At 45.1% G+C, this 19,286-nt stretch overlaps 1 protein-coding gene across 2 annotated transcripts in view; it reads right to left on the bottom strand.

Annotated features, from left to right (window-relative positions):
• The window catches only part of PTGFRN (prostaglandin F2 receptor inhibitor), a 71,425-nt gene extending 52,728 nt beyond the window's left edge, over positions 1-18,697 (bottom strand). Inside the window, exons 1-2 of one of the 2 annotated variants that reach the window (XM_069785438.1) lie at positions 12,437-15,318; positions 9,915-10,062 (exon numbers count right to left, since the gene is read on the bottom strand). Coding sequence is in view for 1 of the 2 variants with exons in the window: in XM_069785437.1 (XP_069641538.1) it covers positions 18,326-18,380 (55 nt within the window). In the remaining variant the exon portion in view is untranslated. Of the gene's footprint in view, positions 1-9,914; positions 10,063-12,436; positions 15,319-18,325 lie in introns of those variants that run through there. The other variant, XM_069785437.1, reaches the window with a different exon arrangement.
• Between the last annotated feature and the right edge of the window lie 589 nt (positions 18,698-19,286).

Consider the following 19,286-nt stretch of genomic DNA (forward strand, 5'->3'; position numbering starts at 1 on the left):
TATGTGTGTCTGGAGGTTTGCATTGGACCAGGTTCGGTGCCCTAGTCCAAAGACCCAAGGGCACCTGAAGCACAGCAGATACACTCCCGGAGTGACACTTCTGCTTCAGTGTCCTGGTTTTGGCTGGGATAGAGTTAATTTTCTTCCTAGTAGCTGGTATAGTGTCATGTTTTGGATTTAGGATGAGAAGAATGTTGATAACACACTGATGTTTTCAGTTGTTGCTGAGCAGTGTTCATACTAAGTCAAGGATTTTTCAGCTTCTCATGCCCAGCCAGCAAGAAGGCTGGAGGGGCACAAGAAGTTGGGAGGGACGCAGCCAGGACAGCTGACCCAAACTGGCCAAAGGGGTATTCCAGACCATGTGACATCATGCCCAGTATATAAACTGGGGGGAGTTGGCAGGGCAGGGGGACAGATCGCTGCTCAGGAACTAACCAGGCATCGGTCAGCAAGTGGTGAGCAATTGCATTGTGCATCACTTGTTTTGTATATTCCAATCCTATTATTTTAATTTTATTATTGTTGTTGTTGTTATTATTTTCTTCCTTTCTGTCCTATTGAACTGTTCTTATCTCAACCCACAGGTTTTACTTTTTTTTTTCCCCCAATACTCTCCCCCATCCCACTAGGTGGGGGGAAGCAAGTGAGCAGCTACATGGCGCTCAGCTGCTGGCTGGAGTTAAACCATGACATTCAGTTACATCCAAAGGAATCCTAATTGCACACTCAGATTGTTTCTCAGTAAAAAGCAATGTGCAGCAAGTGGGACAGTGAGGAGATTCACCTCAGAAATTCAATCCTCACCCCAACTAAAATGGTAATGAAGATGGAGCCTGCATGCTGCTAAAGGATACTTAAAGGGCTGTTTACATTTAACTTGAACTTCAGTGTGGAAATGAGAACTCTTCCCTAAATCACAAATGTGAGCTAAGCCATGAACAAATGTATGGCTAGGATATGAAATCCACCCACACTTTGCAGTGTTGCTTATACATTTGTTGAGCAGGTAGCAGCCAAAATTTAAAAAAAAACATGCGAGAGTCAAAAATTTGCTGGCATTCATTGCCTCTGAGAGCTTGAAGGCAAATTAGCTGTGCAATTAATTAGCTGTCCATGCCCCTGAGTTCTACCTCTAGAAAGCTGTTCTCACATGTAAAAGGAAATGATACCTTATGCAGCTGCTATTTAATTTACTAGAAGATTCATCTTACTGGAGAGAAAGAAGAGACTTTGTGGAACAGGTGGGCAGGTACGTGCATGTGGGCAACACACAAGAGATTTAGAAACCAGCAGAGAGCTGAACTACCTCATCCAAAGCACATACCTGGTACAACTCCACTCCCAATTACCCCAGTCCTGGAGAGAAACAAACTCCTTTGTACTTGCGCCTTCTAGAGCGAGCAGAAAAAAAAGAAACACTCCACTCTTGTAACCAAAGTTAGCTAGTTCAAGAAATGAAGAGGTTCAGTTTTCAAAAAATCCAGAGTATTAACCTTCTGGGGGATCAAATCTTTGTAAAGCTTCAGGTTCACAGCCTCAAGCCTTCCATCACCTCTGAAAACCTCGCCCTGTATTCAGTGCAGGTATTTTGTTATCTCCAGTAGCAGAATAGCAAGGTTCATCAATTCAGTACCTGGCTGAAGAAGTCCAGCAGTCTTCTCATGTTCCCCATTACAAACTGAAAGTCTTTTCTCCCTTTAGATTATATGCGAGCAAGTTTTCACTGTTACCCATTTTGATTAACTCGCAGCATTTGCAGTAGTATCTACTCTTACCTCTACAACCAATATTGAACAGTCTCCCTGGTATACACAGTAACACTTAGCACTACAGAATGTCACAGACATTTAGGCTTTTGGAGAGAACTTTACGCCACTGAACATTTGAGAAAACCCACGTGGCGCAGCCATGTAGTGAAAGACTGTATCACAACATATTACTGCTTGGAGTCTTAGTAGTTTGGTATTCAGCCATTAGCTACTAATTTTCAGATAAGCATGCCTATATGACCATCTTAAAATGTTTCCTATTATTCCTACTTTTAAAGAAATGTATCTCAGAAGTATTTACTTTGCTACTGTCATCAGCATGCTGTGTATAGGAAGGTCAACACCTCAGGTGATAAAAGGGAAAAGGAAAGTTAACACAAAGTCAGAGATCAGCTAATATGCACCATCACCCAGAACATTTCAGAAAACAAAACTTCAGAGGTATCCATGAGACAGCAAACTCTTGGAGGAAATATCCAAGGTTAAACATGAGGATACCACCTCTAACTTAGGAAGTCTCCAATCTATAGATGATCATGAGACAATACACTAGGATAGTAACAGGGTGTGCTCAGTCTTCCCTAGGCATCTGCTCTCTGCCACTGTTGAAGGCAAGACATGAGGATGAATGGATCTCTGGTGTCAGCCTTCTCTCTCTTTCTACAGCTTTAGGAAGTAGGAGCTTGGAGGAAGTACCCTTTTACTACTGCTGCTCCTCAGTGGCCCCAGGCTGGTGATTAGGTGGTGCCCAGCAGTGAGAAGAGAGACAAAAAAAAGAATGAAAGAACACAGAATTTTCAAGTAACTCTTAAAAATCAGAAGAGAGGGAATCCTTTTGAGCATGAAACAAGAAAGAAAGGTGGCTAGAGAACCAACATAATGTTAAAGTAGCAGGAGGAGGAGAATACAGTTTTTGAAAGATGCCCAGAGGGAAAATGCTTAATTGTTTCTTTTCTACTGAAGTCTCCTTGCAGAGCTGTTCTAGGTTACACTATTTAGTAAGACAACCTATGTACAAAATAAGTAGCTGTTAATACTTGGGTGAAACTTAGATATGCTGAAATTATTGAGTAACAAACACTTATAATCAGCTTACATTGAAATAGACAGCAGATTGCATTCACCCTAAGCACCCTCACATTTGCTACATTGGGAAGAACAGTTATGTGCCACAGTACATTGTTCAACAGAACAAAAGACTCTACAGCTAAACTTCATCCCAACAGAGAGCATGCCAGCCATCATCTGGATCCTGAACGGGTACACGTATGTAGCATAAGAACTAAAGACAACATTGCAAGTGCCAAATACCCATTGCAAAAACAATAGTGCACTGCAGACTATGTCTCAGAAGTCTCTACCAGCCACCTTATTAATGCAAAGAAACAATTTTAACATCAACTGAAAAGAAATGGTATCTGGTGCAAACACAGCACCTGTCTAACAGCATACAATATAGAGCAGCATAAGAACAGGAGTGGAAAGTACACCACCAATTTAGAAAGTCAAGGGTGTTAAAATTCACCTGAAAAGCTGCAGATGGACTTGGCCACAGACGCTAGAATTAGCAGTCCACACTTTTAAACTGAGTGAAGATTCTTAGTAGTACTCTTTAAGCACCTTTGAGATTTCTAGCTAACAGGTGTCACCCTGAACTGCCCCCTTCACTCGAGGGCAAACAGCCCTCAGGTAACAAAGGAGATGTACTCAATGCACAGGGAGAGCTAATATTCCCCAGAGGTATTTCTGATTAGGCACAGAAAGCCAGAGCGTGCAACATTGCTGTCCAGTGTGCAGAGCAAGCCTTGATTCCTTTATCATAACATATCCTGGAAGCCATATCAAGTTAAGGAGACCTGTTCACCCAGCCTTAGCACCAGTGACAGTATGAACTGACATATCTTTCAGAATGCAAACACAGAACAGCCCCACATGTAAGAAAACAGGAAGAAAACAGAAATGTGAAACACATTTGTGCTACACCAACCTATACCCAAGAGATGCTCACTTGGCACTTAGGCCTTGAACTCAGGCTTCAAAAAACTAAACTGAAAGCCTGATCTCACAAACATTGACAAAAAAAGGTTAAGCAAGAAGGGCACTGGATGCTATGCAATATCAAAAATCCTCCTTGCTCTCATGCTTCATGATAACATCTGAAGAGATAGCATTACTTGAAAAATTCAGTGTTATATCTAAGCCCCAGCAGGGAAAAGAAAAGGAGTTATGCCTTCATTAACACTCAGAAAGAGACGCAGTATACATGTAGTCAGACTTCTCAATGGATGGTTTAAAAATAAAGGAACCTCCTCCCAGCTCTGCATCTAGCCATGTCCAATGTCAGCAATACACAATTTAAGAATCATAACAAAAAACTGACAAGCTCTTCATACATAAATACAAATACTCTGTTTATTTCTCTTTTAATTTCTTCATTATTTGTAAACTAGTACTTTAAAGCTTCAAAGAACTATTTACACTCCCTCCTCACTTTTTATTTTACTATATTACAAAATCAACTGGGTTTAGCTCTCTTGTTGGTATGGCAGTCATAAATCACGTTAACAGCACTATCCTATAACAAAGTTTGTTTATTAGTAGAGAGCAATCAGTATTATTACTGTTATACAGAAGTAACAAGGTACCTAGAAGGCAATCCTGCTGCTACTGAAGATGTAAATAGGAGAAGGTACATACAGCATTTACAGAGCTCTAGCTAACTATACAACTAACTTTCCTCTCACCTCACCCCCTGCCTCCCCACTTAATTTTTCAGAAATAAGAATGGCTTTTTAGAGATTAATGATCTGAAGAGCATCTCCCAGGAGCTTAAACCAGTTAAAATCCACAACATCAAATTAAGACATTTCAAAGAATTCAAACAGAAGAGCACCCGCTGTACTATACAGTGTAAGAGCAGCCTACAAATGCCTCCACTGTTTGTAGTTTTATAGCCTAAGCCTACCAAGAGTCAAAATCCAGGGTACAAAGCACACAACTAGATCAGGTTTTGCCTCTCCCCAGACAAAACACAGATTCTTTCAAGATCTTTGTCCCTTTCACAAGGGATAAGCAAGCCTTGGACAAGCAATTGCTAGGAAGATTGCTAGGAAATACAGAAGTCCAGTCTACTCCTAGTTTGAAAAGAATACATAACTCTTTGCTGTTATGGTAAAAGGAGATCCTCTGCCAAAGAGAACTGGTTTTCAAAAAAAAAATAAAAATCAATGAGTTTAACACTTGAGTAATTATCTTCCCTGGGCAGTTTTAAGGTATTTGTATTTTTGCCTAACCCATTCACACTACTGTACGTTCATCTGTTAGCAGTTCAGTGCAAGAAATTCACTACATGTCCATCACCTACAGCTGCTCAGTACAATCAGTGAGATCTCCCAGAATTCTCTGAGATCCTATTGAAAAAATGCTCTCTACTGATGAAAAGAACCATCTTCATTAATCTGCCTGGCGGATGTATTCTTCCCTTCTAATCATTATGGGAGTTTACAATTTTAATAAAGCTGTACTCACATCACATTATTCAGATTACAAAATCTCTGGAAAAAGAAAGCTCCTGGGCATGGTGCTGTAAATCATCAAAAACACTTCTTATTCCTAGCTGATAAGCGCTTTAAGAAAGGGTATGTACATAGCTGACTGCTAGGGAAGAGGCATGGTCAGTCAACTGGTTATCATTGAAACAGTTCTGTTAAGCAGCAGAACTCAACTGACATTATAATCAGAACCCTATTTTCTAGAGCAAGGATATATATTTATACACCGTTTAGCCCAAACTTTGAGTAAACCCCAACCAAATAGATGTATTGTAAGCCAAGGCTGTAAATTATCTGCAGAGAGCCTGAAACAACAGCAGAGGTAAAAGCTGCATCCTTGAATGTCAACACTGGAAGCGAATAACAAATTTGGCATCACTATCGTGGACTGTTTCAGCATTTATGTATTTTTATGGAAATGTGCAACAGTTGAATGTTGAATTGCAGACATCAAAGCCAAATTAAGACCATGAGACAGTACTAGAGTTACAAGAAACATCCTGCAGGAAAAGTTTAAAATGAGGCTCCTTAACTTCTGCCTGTAAAAGGGAAGAAAAAAGGACAGACTTCCTCAGCCTAACTTCACAAGCTCCTGCTAAGCCTGGGTGTCACTCAGTTAAATGTTTGTCCCGATTTACCCTTAAATGCTAGAAATGTCAAAGGACAGGGAAAGAAAACACTAACTCATTCCAGTTAGTTTCTATCTCAACATAAAAAAAATTTGTACAACAATCTGAGAGTTAGATGATGCTGGGGGTGGTGGGTGGAATCCAGAAATGGACAGTGGAATTTCTATATGACTATCACCATAAATTCAAAGAATGTTCTGCCAACTCTTTCATTTTAGAGCTTACTTGGTTTTAAACTCCAGTTTTATTATTACTTGGGACTTGTGACAGGAGCCTCCATGCAATGCATAACTCAGCATGCATGTGGCAGAAATCATCATCAGAACTGTAACCTCAAGTCACAGAATACCTGTATAAATTATTAGTAGTATTTATGTAGCCACAGTGGTCTAAGGCAATAATCTTTAGAGTTCTTTCATTAGGCCAGCTGATACAGTCAGAAGAGATGGCATACAGGTCCTTCTTCTGAGACAGATGCAGTGAGGAACCTCTGGAAAGTTTCACACACACAGTTATACCTTCGCTATCATCCTGCATCAATGAGCTCAAACTCAGCTCGGCTCAAGTCCCATGGCCTCTCCTATCAGGAGTATGCACTCCAGTGCTTCTACCCATAGTGACTTTCCTGCAGAACAAAACACCCAAGATGACCTGACAAAATCCTTGCTGGCATTCATACTTCTGACACCGTACAGAAGACTGTTTAGGTAGAAGTGGATTCAAATGGAAGAAAAAAGGCAGGCAAAAGAGGACTTCATGCACAGAAACAGATGTTCTGAAAGAGACCAAGAGAGAGATTCCACTCTCTCCTAAAAATGCCAACAATATAGACAACCAGATAAGCAGAATTGTGTCTAAATGAGTGCTATTCAAGTTTCCCAGCAGATATTCACTGCCCTTCATCTATTTCGATACAAAGCAGGCATGCCATCTTTCTCAAGAAAAAGGAGAAACACCTCAGTACGCGCAGGCCAGCTAGGAGAGAGTCTCTAGGCTCCTGCAGCAGAGGCTACTGAAGCAGAGCCACAGATCCCCACAAGCTCGCACCAACCATCCAAGCTATACTCAATGTATGAACCTGCCATCTCCAAAGAATGCCACAGCAGAACAAGAACACAGGTAGCCATACTTGCTCCATTTTGCACATCTTTAGCGAGTAAGTGTCCAAACCCAGCGTGACTTACCCAAACATACTACTGCCTCTGAGGAAATACTAGAGATCTGTTTTAAACAGGGTAAATAACACTTGGGAGCAAATTTTATATCAAATTAGAAGAGAGTGGGTACATGCAATTGCCTGTGAGGATTTAGGGGTCTTGCTACACAGACAGGAACAATCATCAGGATATTTCCTGTCATAATCTAGTGGCACACGTCCAGGACTACACGGAGGTCTTAAAGATAGGGCTTTAATTACCACAAGTTAAAAATCTCCTTGGCTGTGTGTATTGAAAGCTATCATCAACTCATGAGCCTTTCAAATTTATAATGCGTGTAAAAACAACAATTGATGGGGAGGTGCAGAGGGAAGTGGTAATGTTAAATAGTACTGAGAAGCACTCAAATAACCTTGAAGGCCAAAGTTCTTTGCTCACCCACACAAACAAAATGGTCAAGAACAGGGTAAACAAGGCTGTCCCCTCGACAGCCTCCATGTGCGTTTGTCACCCACAGCCCCCACACATCTGGCTGTTTTGTACCAGAAACTGGGTACCGAGCTCACTTAGCCTTGTTCAGGGAGTGACCTTGTTGACTACAATGCCACCCAGTACCTGCTGCTATTTTGCTCAGGCAAGCAGATGTTACATTCACTCAACTGAAGCAAGACCAGTAATTCATTTTACACAGGCCCAGAAAAAGGTGGACACAAGGCTGGATTAATACCCACACACTCAAAAGCAGGAAGCTCTAGCTTCACATTACCAAACTCACTGAGACTAGATGTCCTCCACCACCAATTTACAACATGGGCCCTTATATCAGGTATCTTTGTCCTCTGACAATCAGCACAATGCTTCAAGCCCAAAGCTATCCATCACATTAACCCTGTCACCATGAGAGTTTTACACCTAAGCAGGAAGGTAGGGCGAAAGAATACCTAATCTACAATCAGTCTTCTCAACAGGCCTTCAATACTTTTAATGCACGCAGGTCCTAAGGAAAGAGTCCAAAGGAGGTCCAGCATGTGTCACTGCTAGATCGTCTGTGAGCCCATGGCCCCCTCTCCTCACACCCAGGTATCCCAGGCACCATTTTTTTCCTTTTACCCCCCCACCTGTGCACCCAAAGTCAAAAAAGACCTTACACCACCAGGCCAAGATGAAAAAAAATCATCAGCATGAAGTGCTCTCCATCACTATGCCATTCACAGAATCTGCAGCTTGGCCCTTGCCTCCTCCCTGCCAAAACCTCCAAACATCTTCCCGCTCCCATGCACAGCCTGCTCTTCTTCAAGGCTCACCCTGTAGCTCCTTGACTGATCATCTCCCCAGCAAACAGCTTCTCTGAACACACTGTTTCAACCCAAGTGGCAGCCACAGGATGTCTCATGTTAGCAGCATCCTCTGAGGTGGAAACCTTAGTTGCAGGACTTTAATTCCAAGAAATGTTATGTACTTATCACAGTCACTCGACCAAAGTCCCACTCTGGACTGCAAGCAAGATCCTACAGCAACAAGGCAACACTGGAGGATTGCTGCTGACCCCAGACTGTCACTCGTGAAAACAGTATTCAAGCTGGCCTTTGGCCAAACCCACATATGCAAAGCAAGTTCTCACCCCAATGCACCAATACCAGAAGCGCAACAAAAGAAGAAAATAGAGAAGAAAGAGAAGCCAGCAAGTTATTTTGATGGCATATGCATGTTCTGTGAAATTACTGTAAGGACACTAGTTTCTTATTCTGGGTAGGAATTGTTAAAGCAAGGAAAGGACCCACCTCACAATCCAGGTACGTAAGTGCCCAGTGCATCTGCCCTGCATCCATCTGTAGGTTACCAGCCTCTGCCCAGATGCATGAAGAAGAGTGTCTTTCTACAGCTTCAGACAGGGGAAAAAAATCTCTCTGTATACATACAAACCAAAAGCTGACCGCTCACACCAAGAGGAAGGTCAGTGAGAAATACTTAAAATCACCTTTAACAGCTCCTTTCTAAGTAGCTTTGGCCTATCTCCATTGATCCTTATAGGTTAACGAGGCAAAGTCTGGAAGAGGCACACTCCCTGTGCCCTCTGGTCATGAGTGGGAACAAGGGTACCATCTGAAGTCTCATTTGTTCTTCGCCTATTTTGGAAGGACATCCCCACCCAGTAACTCTATTCACAGTACTGTAGCCTCCTCCTCGCCCCTCCCTTTCGGACTCAAAAGGCAGACACCAGCATCAATTCAGATGCCACAGCATACCCTGCAGCCACATGCACCACATTTCAGTCCTTGTATAAAACTGCAGGAGTCTACAATTAGCTATTCCATTTACCTGCCAGTGGTGAGCAGACAACTGCTTAGAAAACTGGGGTATTTCAAGACCTGCTTGCAAAGCTTGAGAAACTTGTGTTTTTTACCAAGGCTGTTTTTTGGTGATAACTGCCCCAACACCACCATCTCATGGAGACACACCTTTAACTCATTCTTCCATTTTGAACAAGCTATTCCCCTACCTCCCTTTCTCTCTGGGAAGCGTGTCCTGCTCCAGTACTCTCTCCTCACCTTCCTTCCCCCACCTCTAATTTCTAGCAACAGCCACACTTCTGTGCCAATTGACTCCTGGCTAGACAAGCTATTTTCTCAACTTTTTTTTTTTTTTTAAAATAAACAAACCAACCCACAAACCTAGGTATGTCAGCAGCTTTGCAATTATTGACAGGTGCCTATCAATACAGTTGCTAGCAACCAGGGCTTAGTCAATTAGCTTTAGTGTCCATTCAACCCTGCTTTGTGATAGACATGAAAAATCCAGACTTACCTTGCTACCACCCACCTCCAGACAATCACAGAGTGATTTTGTCTCCGATAAGCTGTCATGCTCTTTATTTTCTCACTGATGAAGCCCGTTTCAAGCACTTAAGCTCTCTAAGCCAAGAGGTACAGCATGCCTTGTCTAGAACCAAACCCTGAGATCAAAGGGAAGCAAGGTTGATGCAATAGACTTATTACTCTGCATTAATTTAAATCTCTGTATGAACTGAATATGAACAAGCACACTCTACACACAACATAAAGGCTGTTCACATAGACATAAATTCCACCCACTGACACCACCTCCCAATACACAGTATGTCACTGGGCTTCTAAAGAACATAACACTTCTTTTGGGAGATGGTGGACATTGTAACATCTGGGTAAATATTACGGGTGGTGCTCTGAAAGCACAAAATAGTTTGTGGCAATGGCAAAAAGCAAAGGCAGATGCATCACCTCTCCCGCCCTCTAACACTTGGAAGAGGATTAGAGCACAGACAAAAAGACTAACACCTCGCGGCTTACTCTAACAGTTTCCATTAACAAATAATTGCCTATTTTCACCTCGGTATTATTTGCTGTATTCAAGCACAAATGAATACATGTACTGATTAGACATACATATCTGGAAAAAAAGGGTATTGAAACTTAAAATTATTATTCAAATTATGTGAGTTCTGAATTTTTCTCAAAATAATTATGTTTGGTACCCTGAAAATTTAGGAAGCATCCTCTATTAGTTCAGCATCTGTTTTGTATTTAGAAGCTATTCTTTGCAAACGCAGGGGTCACGCTGCTCTTAAAGCAGCTCCTGCCAATTCTCTTTTGCAGGGCAGATTTAATAGCAAATTCCACTGCCACAGGATTCACTATGTAATAATGAAGGGTAGTGTGTCAATAGATGAAACTGAACACATCAATAAGAAGCTGGCAGAGGTCCCTGCGGATGCCTCTCTTGCAACAACCATTTTAATCCGTGTAGGAGAACAATGCTGTTACAGCCTGCTCAAAGATTCCCCACAGCCACATTGCATCAAAGACTGACTCAAACACGATGCTAAATCTCTGCAGTTGGAGCTAACAGTGGAACATGCAGGGAAACAAAGTCCTTTACATTGGCAATTATTCTTTTTAAGACTGGCAAACCTAAGCAGAGCTAGCTTTTGTTAGAACTGGACTCTTGCTAACCAATGGTTCCACCAAACTCTTTTTAATGGCTACTGATATGGCAAGAAAAGAGTGACTCAAAAAGCATGAAAGCATGCAAATTGCAGTCATGAAGCAAGCACCAAGCAGCATAGCTAAACCACATCTTTAAGAAAGTCAGCAGAAAGGCAAGTCCAGACTAATCAAGCCTGTTAAACAGAAAGAGTGGCATAAGTTGTTGGGGTTTTTTGGGGGGGTTGGTTTTGGGTTTTTTTTTTGGAGAGCAACTATAGCAGCAGGAGCTGTTTTACAGCCAGCATGAAGTAAAGGACAATGGGGGACACCTAGGAGAAAGCCTGAGAGAAGAACTGAAGGCAGAGAATAAAATTTAAAAACCACACATAAAGTTTACATTGATTTTTTTTTAAAAAAAGCCACCTATAAGAAAGATGATATATAAACTTTGCGTGCTACAAGCAGCAGACTCTCACAGTAGATCTGATCAGTGATCCACACATACCAGCACTTTGCTCCAGCATTGGCCAGTTTGGCAGAAGGGGGGAGAGAGAAAAAACAAAAAGGAAGGGAATAAAAAAAAAGGAAAAAAAGGACTTCACAATACATTTACGGAAGTCTGAAACTGGAATAAAAAGGAGGCTTCCACTTCTCCACCCCCAATTCCAGCTGTAAACCTTTAACACCTTAAAAGCAATGACAAAGTGCTTTCTCTAGGGACCTGAGAATGATTCCCTACCAAGCATTTACAAATGGATGCTTTTCCAAGTCTTATAATGTGGCCAAATTTGGACATTTTTCATCATAACAGCAAAAGCCACATTCTTGATGCAAAGTTAAGTCTCCAGCCAAATTTCCAGCTCTTGCTCTAAGGCACGGAGGTGCTAGAACTTCTCAGCTTAGCAGCTGAGATTATTATTTGTTCAAGAGTAAGGAGTGAGAATAGGCCAGAACATACAAGAACGAAAAAGAAAAAAAAGCTGCTTCTCCCTGCTCCCTCCCCAAGTGCAACGGTTGGAAATATTGGAGTTTTTGGGGGGGGGGGGGGAGGGGTGTTCTAGTGGGGGTGCATTTTCTAGAAAAAAAAGTCAACCTGTGGCAGACACCCAGCCCAGAAAGTTTCAGCATGAATGCCTAAAGTCTTGCAGAATAATAAACAATTAAAGAGATGGCCCTACTAACAAAAAGTATCAGGCAGATATACTGCAGGCATTGCTGGCAGCCCTGCCTATCAGCAGCTGTGACAGCTTGCCTGGGAGCTCCAGTCTTTAATTAGTTCTCATTCCTGAAGTTCACAAGTCAATTAATTCCAAAAACCATCCTCAGATCTTTTTTTAAAGGAAATCCTGTGTCTTACTCGCTTACCTGTTCTTCCCATAGCTCAGCTAACAGTTCGGATCCTTTAGAGCATCCATGCAAATTCCATCTGGCCATAAAGATTATCACAAGTCAAACACTTTTAGCTTGCTTCAGCAATTCTTCATGTTTCTGCATCAGTATTTTGCCATTGCTGCATACAAAAGGTATTGCTCTCCAGGCTGCTTCTTCAGACCCTGTCATATAAGACCTTCCCTGCAACTTGCGTCATCCAGAAAAAGGAGCACCGACTGCAACACTTTACCACAACTTTCAAGCAGTCCCCATAGCAATTACATCGACTCAAACCTACCAGCATTACCATACTGCTTTATAACTTTACAAGACTCTAAGGCATTTAAGCAACTCTGGTTCTACCTTCTATCTACCTCACTTTAAACTAATTCATAATACTATAGCTAAAGTGGATAATGGTTTCCACCAGAAACACAGCTTTGAAACCTCTTCCAACTCCACAGGAAAAAAAAAAAAAAAGACCATCCTTTTTTCTGTCTCAGACTTCAGTTAGAAGAAATCAGTTATGCTTTACAGTTATGAAAGCTTACATGTAAATGAATAAGCCAGTTTCTGATATGAAACTCAAAAACCAAAGAAACTCATTTAAGCTCCATAACTTCTGTCTTGCTTCTTATTTTAGATCTGATGATGACCTGGAAAGACATTATTCAAGGCTTTTGGCATCTGAGCAGCTATTTTTCAGATCATCCTATCCCAAAAGCAGTTTGGTCTGAAACTGATTTTATACATTTGCCCCTTGCAAAACCTAATGCATAAAGTGTATTAAAAGTTTATCTCATTATTTTTAAATCCCTTCTCAGCAAGTATTCAAGCCTTGGAAGAAAACTACAATTTAAGGTTTTCTAAAGAATCAACTGACAAAAAGCTGGACAATTGGAGAACTTAGCATCTCATTGCTCATAGAAGCTCATTCCTTCTTTAGGGCAGGAGATACTAATAACCCAGACAAAAACTGCTTTATGTTACAGTCTCTCCCTCCCTGTCTTGTTCAACCCAGTTTTGGGGTACCTTGTTCAGGTTAGGAACTAGGGTCATGCAGGAAACTGCTTATTATTCAAATTATGGGACAGAAATTGAAAGACTGGTATCCCTAGACAATTTCACCTTACAGGTCTCTAGAGAACAGGCTTTATCACTTACTACTGCAGATCTTCTAAGCAGGACGTCTAGCAGGGGCCTGGGAAGTAACTGCAACATCTCCAATAGAAGTCAAAAGCAAAGTATTGGAAAGATATTTTTCTTGCATTATGATAGAGATTCTTAGTTTATACTCCACCTAATATCTTTCTTTCAAAACTACTAGAGACCTTGATAGACACTGACATAACCCTACTTTGACTCAGCTCATGTTAGTAATGTTTTTGAGTTCTTTCCAACTTAACTTTCAAGTGATTGATTTTTATACATAATCAGAAAGGATTCACACTTTCAGATAATGTGTCCATTTCCCTTCCTTCTAAAACACGGAACTCCACACAAAAATTATACCAGTGAAAGGCATCTAAAAACAGACAATTGAAATGTTCACTTTCTAAAAGTATCTTATTGAGATATGTAACTAATTCCCTACTAAAAAAATATACAGGTCTGTTTTGCAGGTAAGTGTTTGAGAAGGACTATGGAGACCGGGGGGGGGGGATCAACCCAAGAACAAAAAACAACCACACAAAAACAAATCAACCCATGAATTTATTAGATGTGAAAGCTGAAATCTCAAATGTCCCTGAATGTTTGTTTATAAAGCTAGAGGGATGGGTACATGTTATTTCTTAAGTACATTCCCCTCTAATCAAGCATGTGGCTGCATTTTTAAATGACCCCTACTGCTTACTTCAAATCTTGTTCAGGCAGGTTTATACCTCAGTTCAGGGATTAGAGCCAAATACAACAGAGGCTACCTAAAGAGAGCAAGCTGTTGCTATGTTGAAATGTAGCAATCGAGAAACCTGGGGAACAAGGTCGAAGAATTTCAGAAAAAACACCCAGACTCCCTAAAAAGGAGCCTGGACAGGAACCTACAAAGACACAAGACAGCCAGAAAAGGTGACTAAGCTATCATTTGCCAACCCAAAAGAACACAGGAAGTAAAGGAAAAAACACTCGCTACGCTGCTTGCCCTTTGATTCCCACACCTTCCCACAGCCTACATGCTAAGAAAATACATCAGCATGGCAAAACGACACAGAAAGCACTTCCTCCTCAGCAACACCACCTGCCCTTCAGTGCCTCACCAACCCAGTTCTAACACTCAATACGTGCTTCTACTGTCTTAGCAGTCTGCAGTTGCTAAGACCAGGACAGGCTTGTCGGTATTTCCCCTTTGGGAGCCTTTTTAACCACCTCTAAAGCTACAACAGAGATAGGCAGGCCTAGCTGTCAGCTCCTTCTCCGAGTACTAGCAAGGATCTATCTGAGCCTGCCACCTTCCAGCAGCAGGCAGGCAAAGGCCACCAGCACCGGTCCGGGGCTCACGGGCAGGTGAGCAGGCACCACCAAGGGAAGAGGAAACAGACTCCTCTCTAGCACACCTTGAACACACCATGGACAATCATCCTTACGTAGTCTCCCTGCCCTAAAACTGGAGGCTCTCCCATTTTCTAATGCCTTCACTTTAGCTGCAAATGCAGGGAAAGATTAAAGCACGCTTTTCCTTGAAGTTCACAATCACAATAACTTAAACTAATTACCAAAAGCTTTCTATTGCAGAGCTTGAATTAAACCTTGATTCAAATGACTAATTGTTGTAGCTTCTGAGGAAAAGGGAAAAAAAAAAAACCACCACACAATAAAGAATTTCAGATATGAGTTGTAGGAAACAACTCTATTCATGTATACACAAGGCTCCTGGGGATCTGGCATGCTGGAACTGACTTTCATGATAGCGGACAGCGAATGTCACACAGGTCTAAATGGTAGTAAGAAAAACACCATCTCTGGGAAACCCATCATCAATGGTTTTCCCCTAGGATCTACTGAGTGCCTGCTCTCCTCAAGCCCCATAGCACTTAAACAAAAACCACCTTTTTTTAGATACACTGAAATTCTTACCTTGAATCTCAAACAAGAGCCAGGGGAGGGGGGGGAAATCCAGGAGCTACAAGGCTTACTGTTTACAGCCTGAACCCTAGTAACCACCAGATACCTGTTTTGGTTTTTGGATGTCTCATCCTAGGAGGGATGTTGTGGTTTCCAGAGCATTTCACAGGTTGATTAGGCAGACTGACTGCAGAATGAAATAGCACAGAAAACAGCCAATGGCAGTGCAAAATGCCCCCATGCTGCCCTTCTCAGGATCTTCTCAGGATCTAACCACACCAGAGGAGGGAAGAGAAGAGAGAGACTAGATCAAGCCTTAATCTCAGGATCCACGATCTCCTTACCAAACAGATAACTGTACTGGATCCAGGAGAAAGGATGAGAAAACATTCTTATTTGTCACAGCCAAATACTTAAGCCATTTACATCCTTTTGCTGGATTATTTTGTAAAGATCTGAACAAAACAATCAAGTCTAAGTACACACAAGGGATGAACTCTTCTATGCTTCAACTCCTTCCCTCCACCTCCCTCATACAAGAACTCAACATTTGCAGCACATCAGTTAACAAAAAGCCCCAACCTGTCTCTCTATTAAAGAATTGCTAGAAAACACATATTCACAGAAGCATACTTTCCCCATCCAGAGTTAGAGGAACACCACCCTCCCAACCTCTTAACATTGTGAGTATCTCGCAGAAGCTACCAAGTAATGGTATCAGAAGATAGCCACAAACACACACCACAAGTAAGACTGAAAAGTTCAGAGGTTGGGGTTTTTTTTCCTGCACACAAAAGCACTTTCAATTTGAACAGCACCATTCCAATAAAAAAAAAAATAATCCCCAAAAGGCAACTCAGAACATCCAGACAAATGCCATCACGAACAGTGGCCGGATATCTGTAAATGCACATTTTTAGTTCTTCTAATTATTTCATCTGGAATTAAGGAGGAAACAACTTTCCTGTTGCACGTCATCCTTAACAGCTTTTATGTTTTGCTACATGACCTTGAGTATCTGAGAGTCCTGATTTTCCGCTTGTCCTACTAAACCATTCTCTTGAAAAATTTTATTCCCTTTCTGGTTCTAAACAAAAACACTAAAGGTGTTCTCTCCAATTCTTCACTGTTTCCCCAGCTGGCAGAATGCCTATACTGTAAAGATAAATGAGATGATTAACCTCAGCTGCAAGTAAGAGAAAGCACAGCGGACACCTTTGTGCGGTAGGATCTTGACTTGTAGACACCCCTCTGCCCAGATTGCCTCACTCCCTGTAAGCAGCCTCAGGAAAGAGACTGGGACAAGCCCGGGTTTAGGAAGATGACTTTTCAACTGTAACTATCTGCTCTGTAGACCTGGCTATGAAAGACTGAAAAGCCAAACCATGAGGAAAGTGCTCTGGCAGACTTCAAAAAAAGAATTAGTCATAGCAATGTCAAAAGTACAAGCACAGACTAAGTCAGCAAATAGAGTTTTGTTTAAAAAAAACGTTGCAGCATGGGATCGGGGCACAGTTTAGTTACTCTCTCCTTCCACCCCAAACCTGGAAAAGGCTCCCACTTACTACCTGCAGTTAGTCAACTGTTCTGAATCAAGAACTGCATGTAGTAATTTGTGGGGCATGCTTGCTCACCAGCACCTGAAGTACTTCTGGCTGCAGAGAGCTGACACAGAACTGCTTAAATACTATGCATAACTATCTTACCTGAACAATGCTCTTGTTCTCTAGTTAAACTCACTGCCACTTCCGTTACACCGCTAGCAAAAATGCTCCAAGTCCAGTGTTGAAGGAAAAAAAAAAAAAGCAAAAAACCAAAACCCACCCCCCACCCTTTTTGCATAGTTCTTGCTACAGTCTTTATTTTTGCGTGCTGCCTGCCTGGCATTGACACTGGTAAGGAACAACGCCACATGTTAAGCTAACGACAGCTATGCAATTACGTGAACACGGCAAAAAAGATCACCTATGCAATTATTCGTTATCTCTTCGCAGAAGAACTTCACGACTGAGACGGCAAACCCCGAGATCCAGGAGGGGAGGGCGCAGAGGCACCGCTTCCCCCACAACACCGGCGTGCCCGGAGAACCCGGGCTTCTGCCGGCGGCATGCAGGGCGCGGGGACCCCTCCTGCAGTCTCCCTCGTGGAACAGGCAGGAGAAGGATCACCCCCTCGGCCCCAAAACGGGCCACTTCACGCTCTGCGAGGTGAAACGGCACTGCCCTTTACCTTAGAGCGGCCACAGCCCATGCACCAGGTCGTGTACCAGCAAGTACGGCTACACCGTCGCGTTACCCCAGCCGCCTGTAGAAACCCCTCTCGCCGGGGAGCCACGCCAAGCAGCAACCCCCCCCCACACACGCCCCATCTCTACTCTGAGGATGCCCCTTAAAGTTTCGGGGAGACGCCCGGCAGCAATCCGCGCCCCGGCCCTTGGAGGGAGCGGTGGGGGCCGGGGGGGGGGGGGGGGGCTGCGGAGCCCTTAGGGCTGCGCCGGCCGCTAACGCGCCCGGGCGGGCCGGGAGAGGGCGAAGGCGGCGACGGCCCGGCCAGGCGGGGGACGACACAGCCCGGCGGGCAGGCGGCGCTGCCCGGCCCCCCGCCGCCCCTCGGAGGGCAGCGCCCCGGCTGGGCTCCGCCGCGCCCGAGGCGGGCACGGCACGGCGAGCCGCTCCTCCCCGCCGAGGGGCCCGCGCCCGCCGGCCCGGCCCTCCCTCGTTACCTGCGGGCGAGGTGGCCGGGCCCAGCCCGGCCCGGCCCGGCCCGGCCCAGCCTCCCCGGCGCACTCCCCGCTGCCCCCGGTCGCGCACCCCGCGGGCTCACCGAGCAGCAGGAGGAGGAGAGGCAGGCAAGACGCCCTGTCCCCGCGGTGCCCCATGCTGGCAGGGCTGCGCGGGTACCTCTGCCTCTGCGAAGGGGACCGCCGGCGCACACGCTCGCCTCGCCCGGGGACCGGCGGCAGCGCGCTCCTCAGCCGGCCGCTCGCCTCCCGCTGCCCTGCGAGCACACGGAGACGCCCGCCCGCCCCGACCGGCCGCGCCGCGCGGCGCAGCCAACCACAGAGACAAACTTTCCCCAGCGCCCGCCCCCGCGCGCCCCCGCCCGCAGGTAGCGGGGGCGGCGCGGGGGTCCGGCCGGGCCCGGCCCCGGCCCCCACCCCCTTAAAGGGGAGGAGAGCGGGCGCCGCCGGCCCGTCCGCCGCCAGCCGCGGGGCGGGGAGCCGAGCCCCGCGCCGAGCGGGGCCGCGCGGAGGGCGGTGCCGCCCGCGCCGCTCCCGGCCTCCCGGGGCCGCCCCGCACACGTGGCCCGGGAAAGCCCCGGTTGCCCGGGCGGGGAGGGGGGGGCTCTCGGCGCGGGGCGCCCCGCCGCCGGCAGCGGCCGGGCCCCGGGGAGCGGCCGTTGGGCCCCGCGGGCGCGCGGGGCCGCCGTGGCGCCGCTCCTGCCCCGGCTGCGGGGCGCCCCCCCGGCCTCGCCAGTGTGGGGTGGGGTCTGCTCGTGTCCGCTGTCCTCGCGCACGTGGCTACCCCCGGCGTGGGGGCCGGCTGACGCCCCCTTTCCTCACGGACGTACCCCCAGCGCAGGGTCGCCGCACGTACAACCGCCGCCCAGACTGGGGGGGGTGGGGGGTGTCCCTCCCACCCCTGTCCCCCCACGCAAACCCCAGCCGGGGGCTGCCTGCTGGTCCACGCGCGCCCCCCGAGCGCGGAGGCTCCCTCGCACCCGGTCACACACACAGCCCTAGCTGCAGGGTCCACTCATGTCCCCGTCCACGCACGCATAGTCT

This window comes from Haliaeetus albicilla, chromosome 6, assembly GCF_947461875.1.
Source record: "Haliaeetus albicilla chromosome 6, bHalAlb1.1, whole genome shotgun sequence".
NCBI lineage: Eukaryota > Metazoa > Chordata > Aves > Accipitriformes > Accipitridae > Haliaeetus > Haliaeetus albicilla.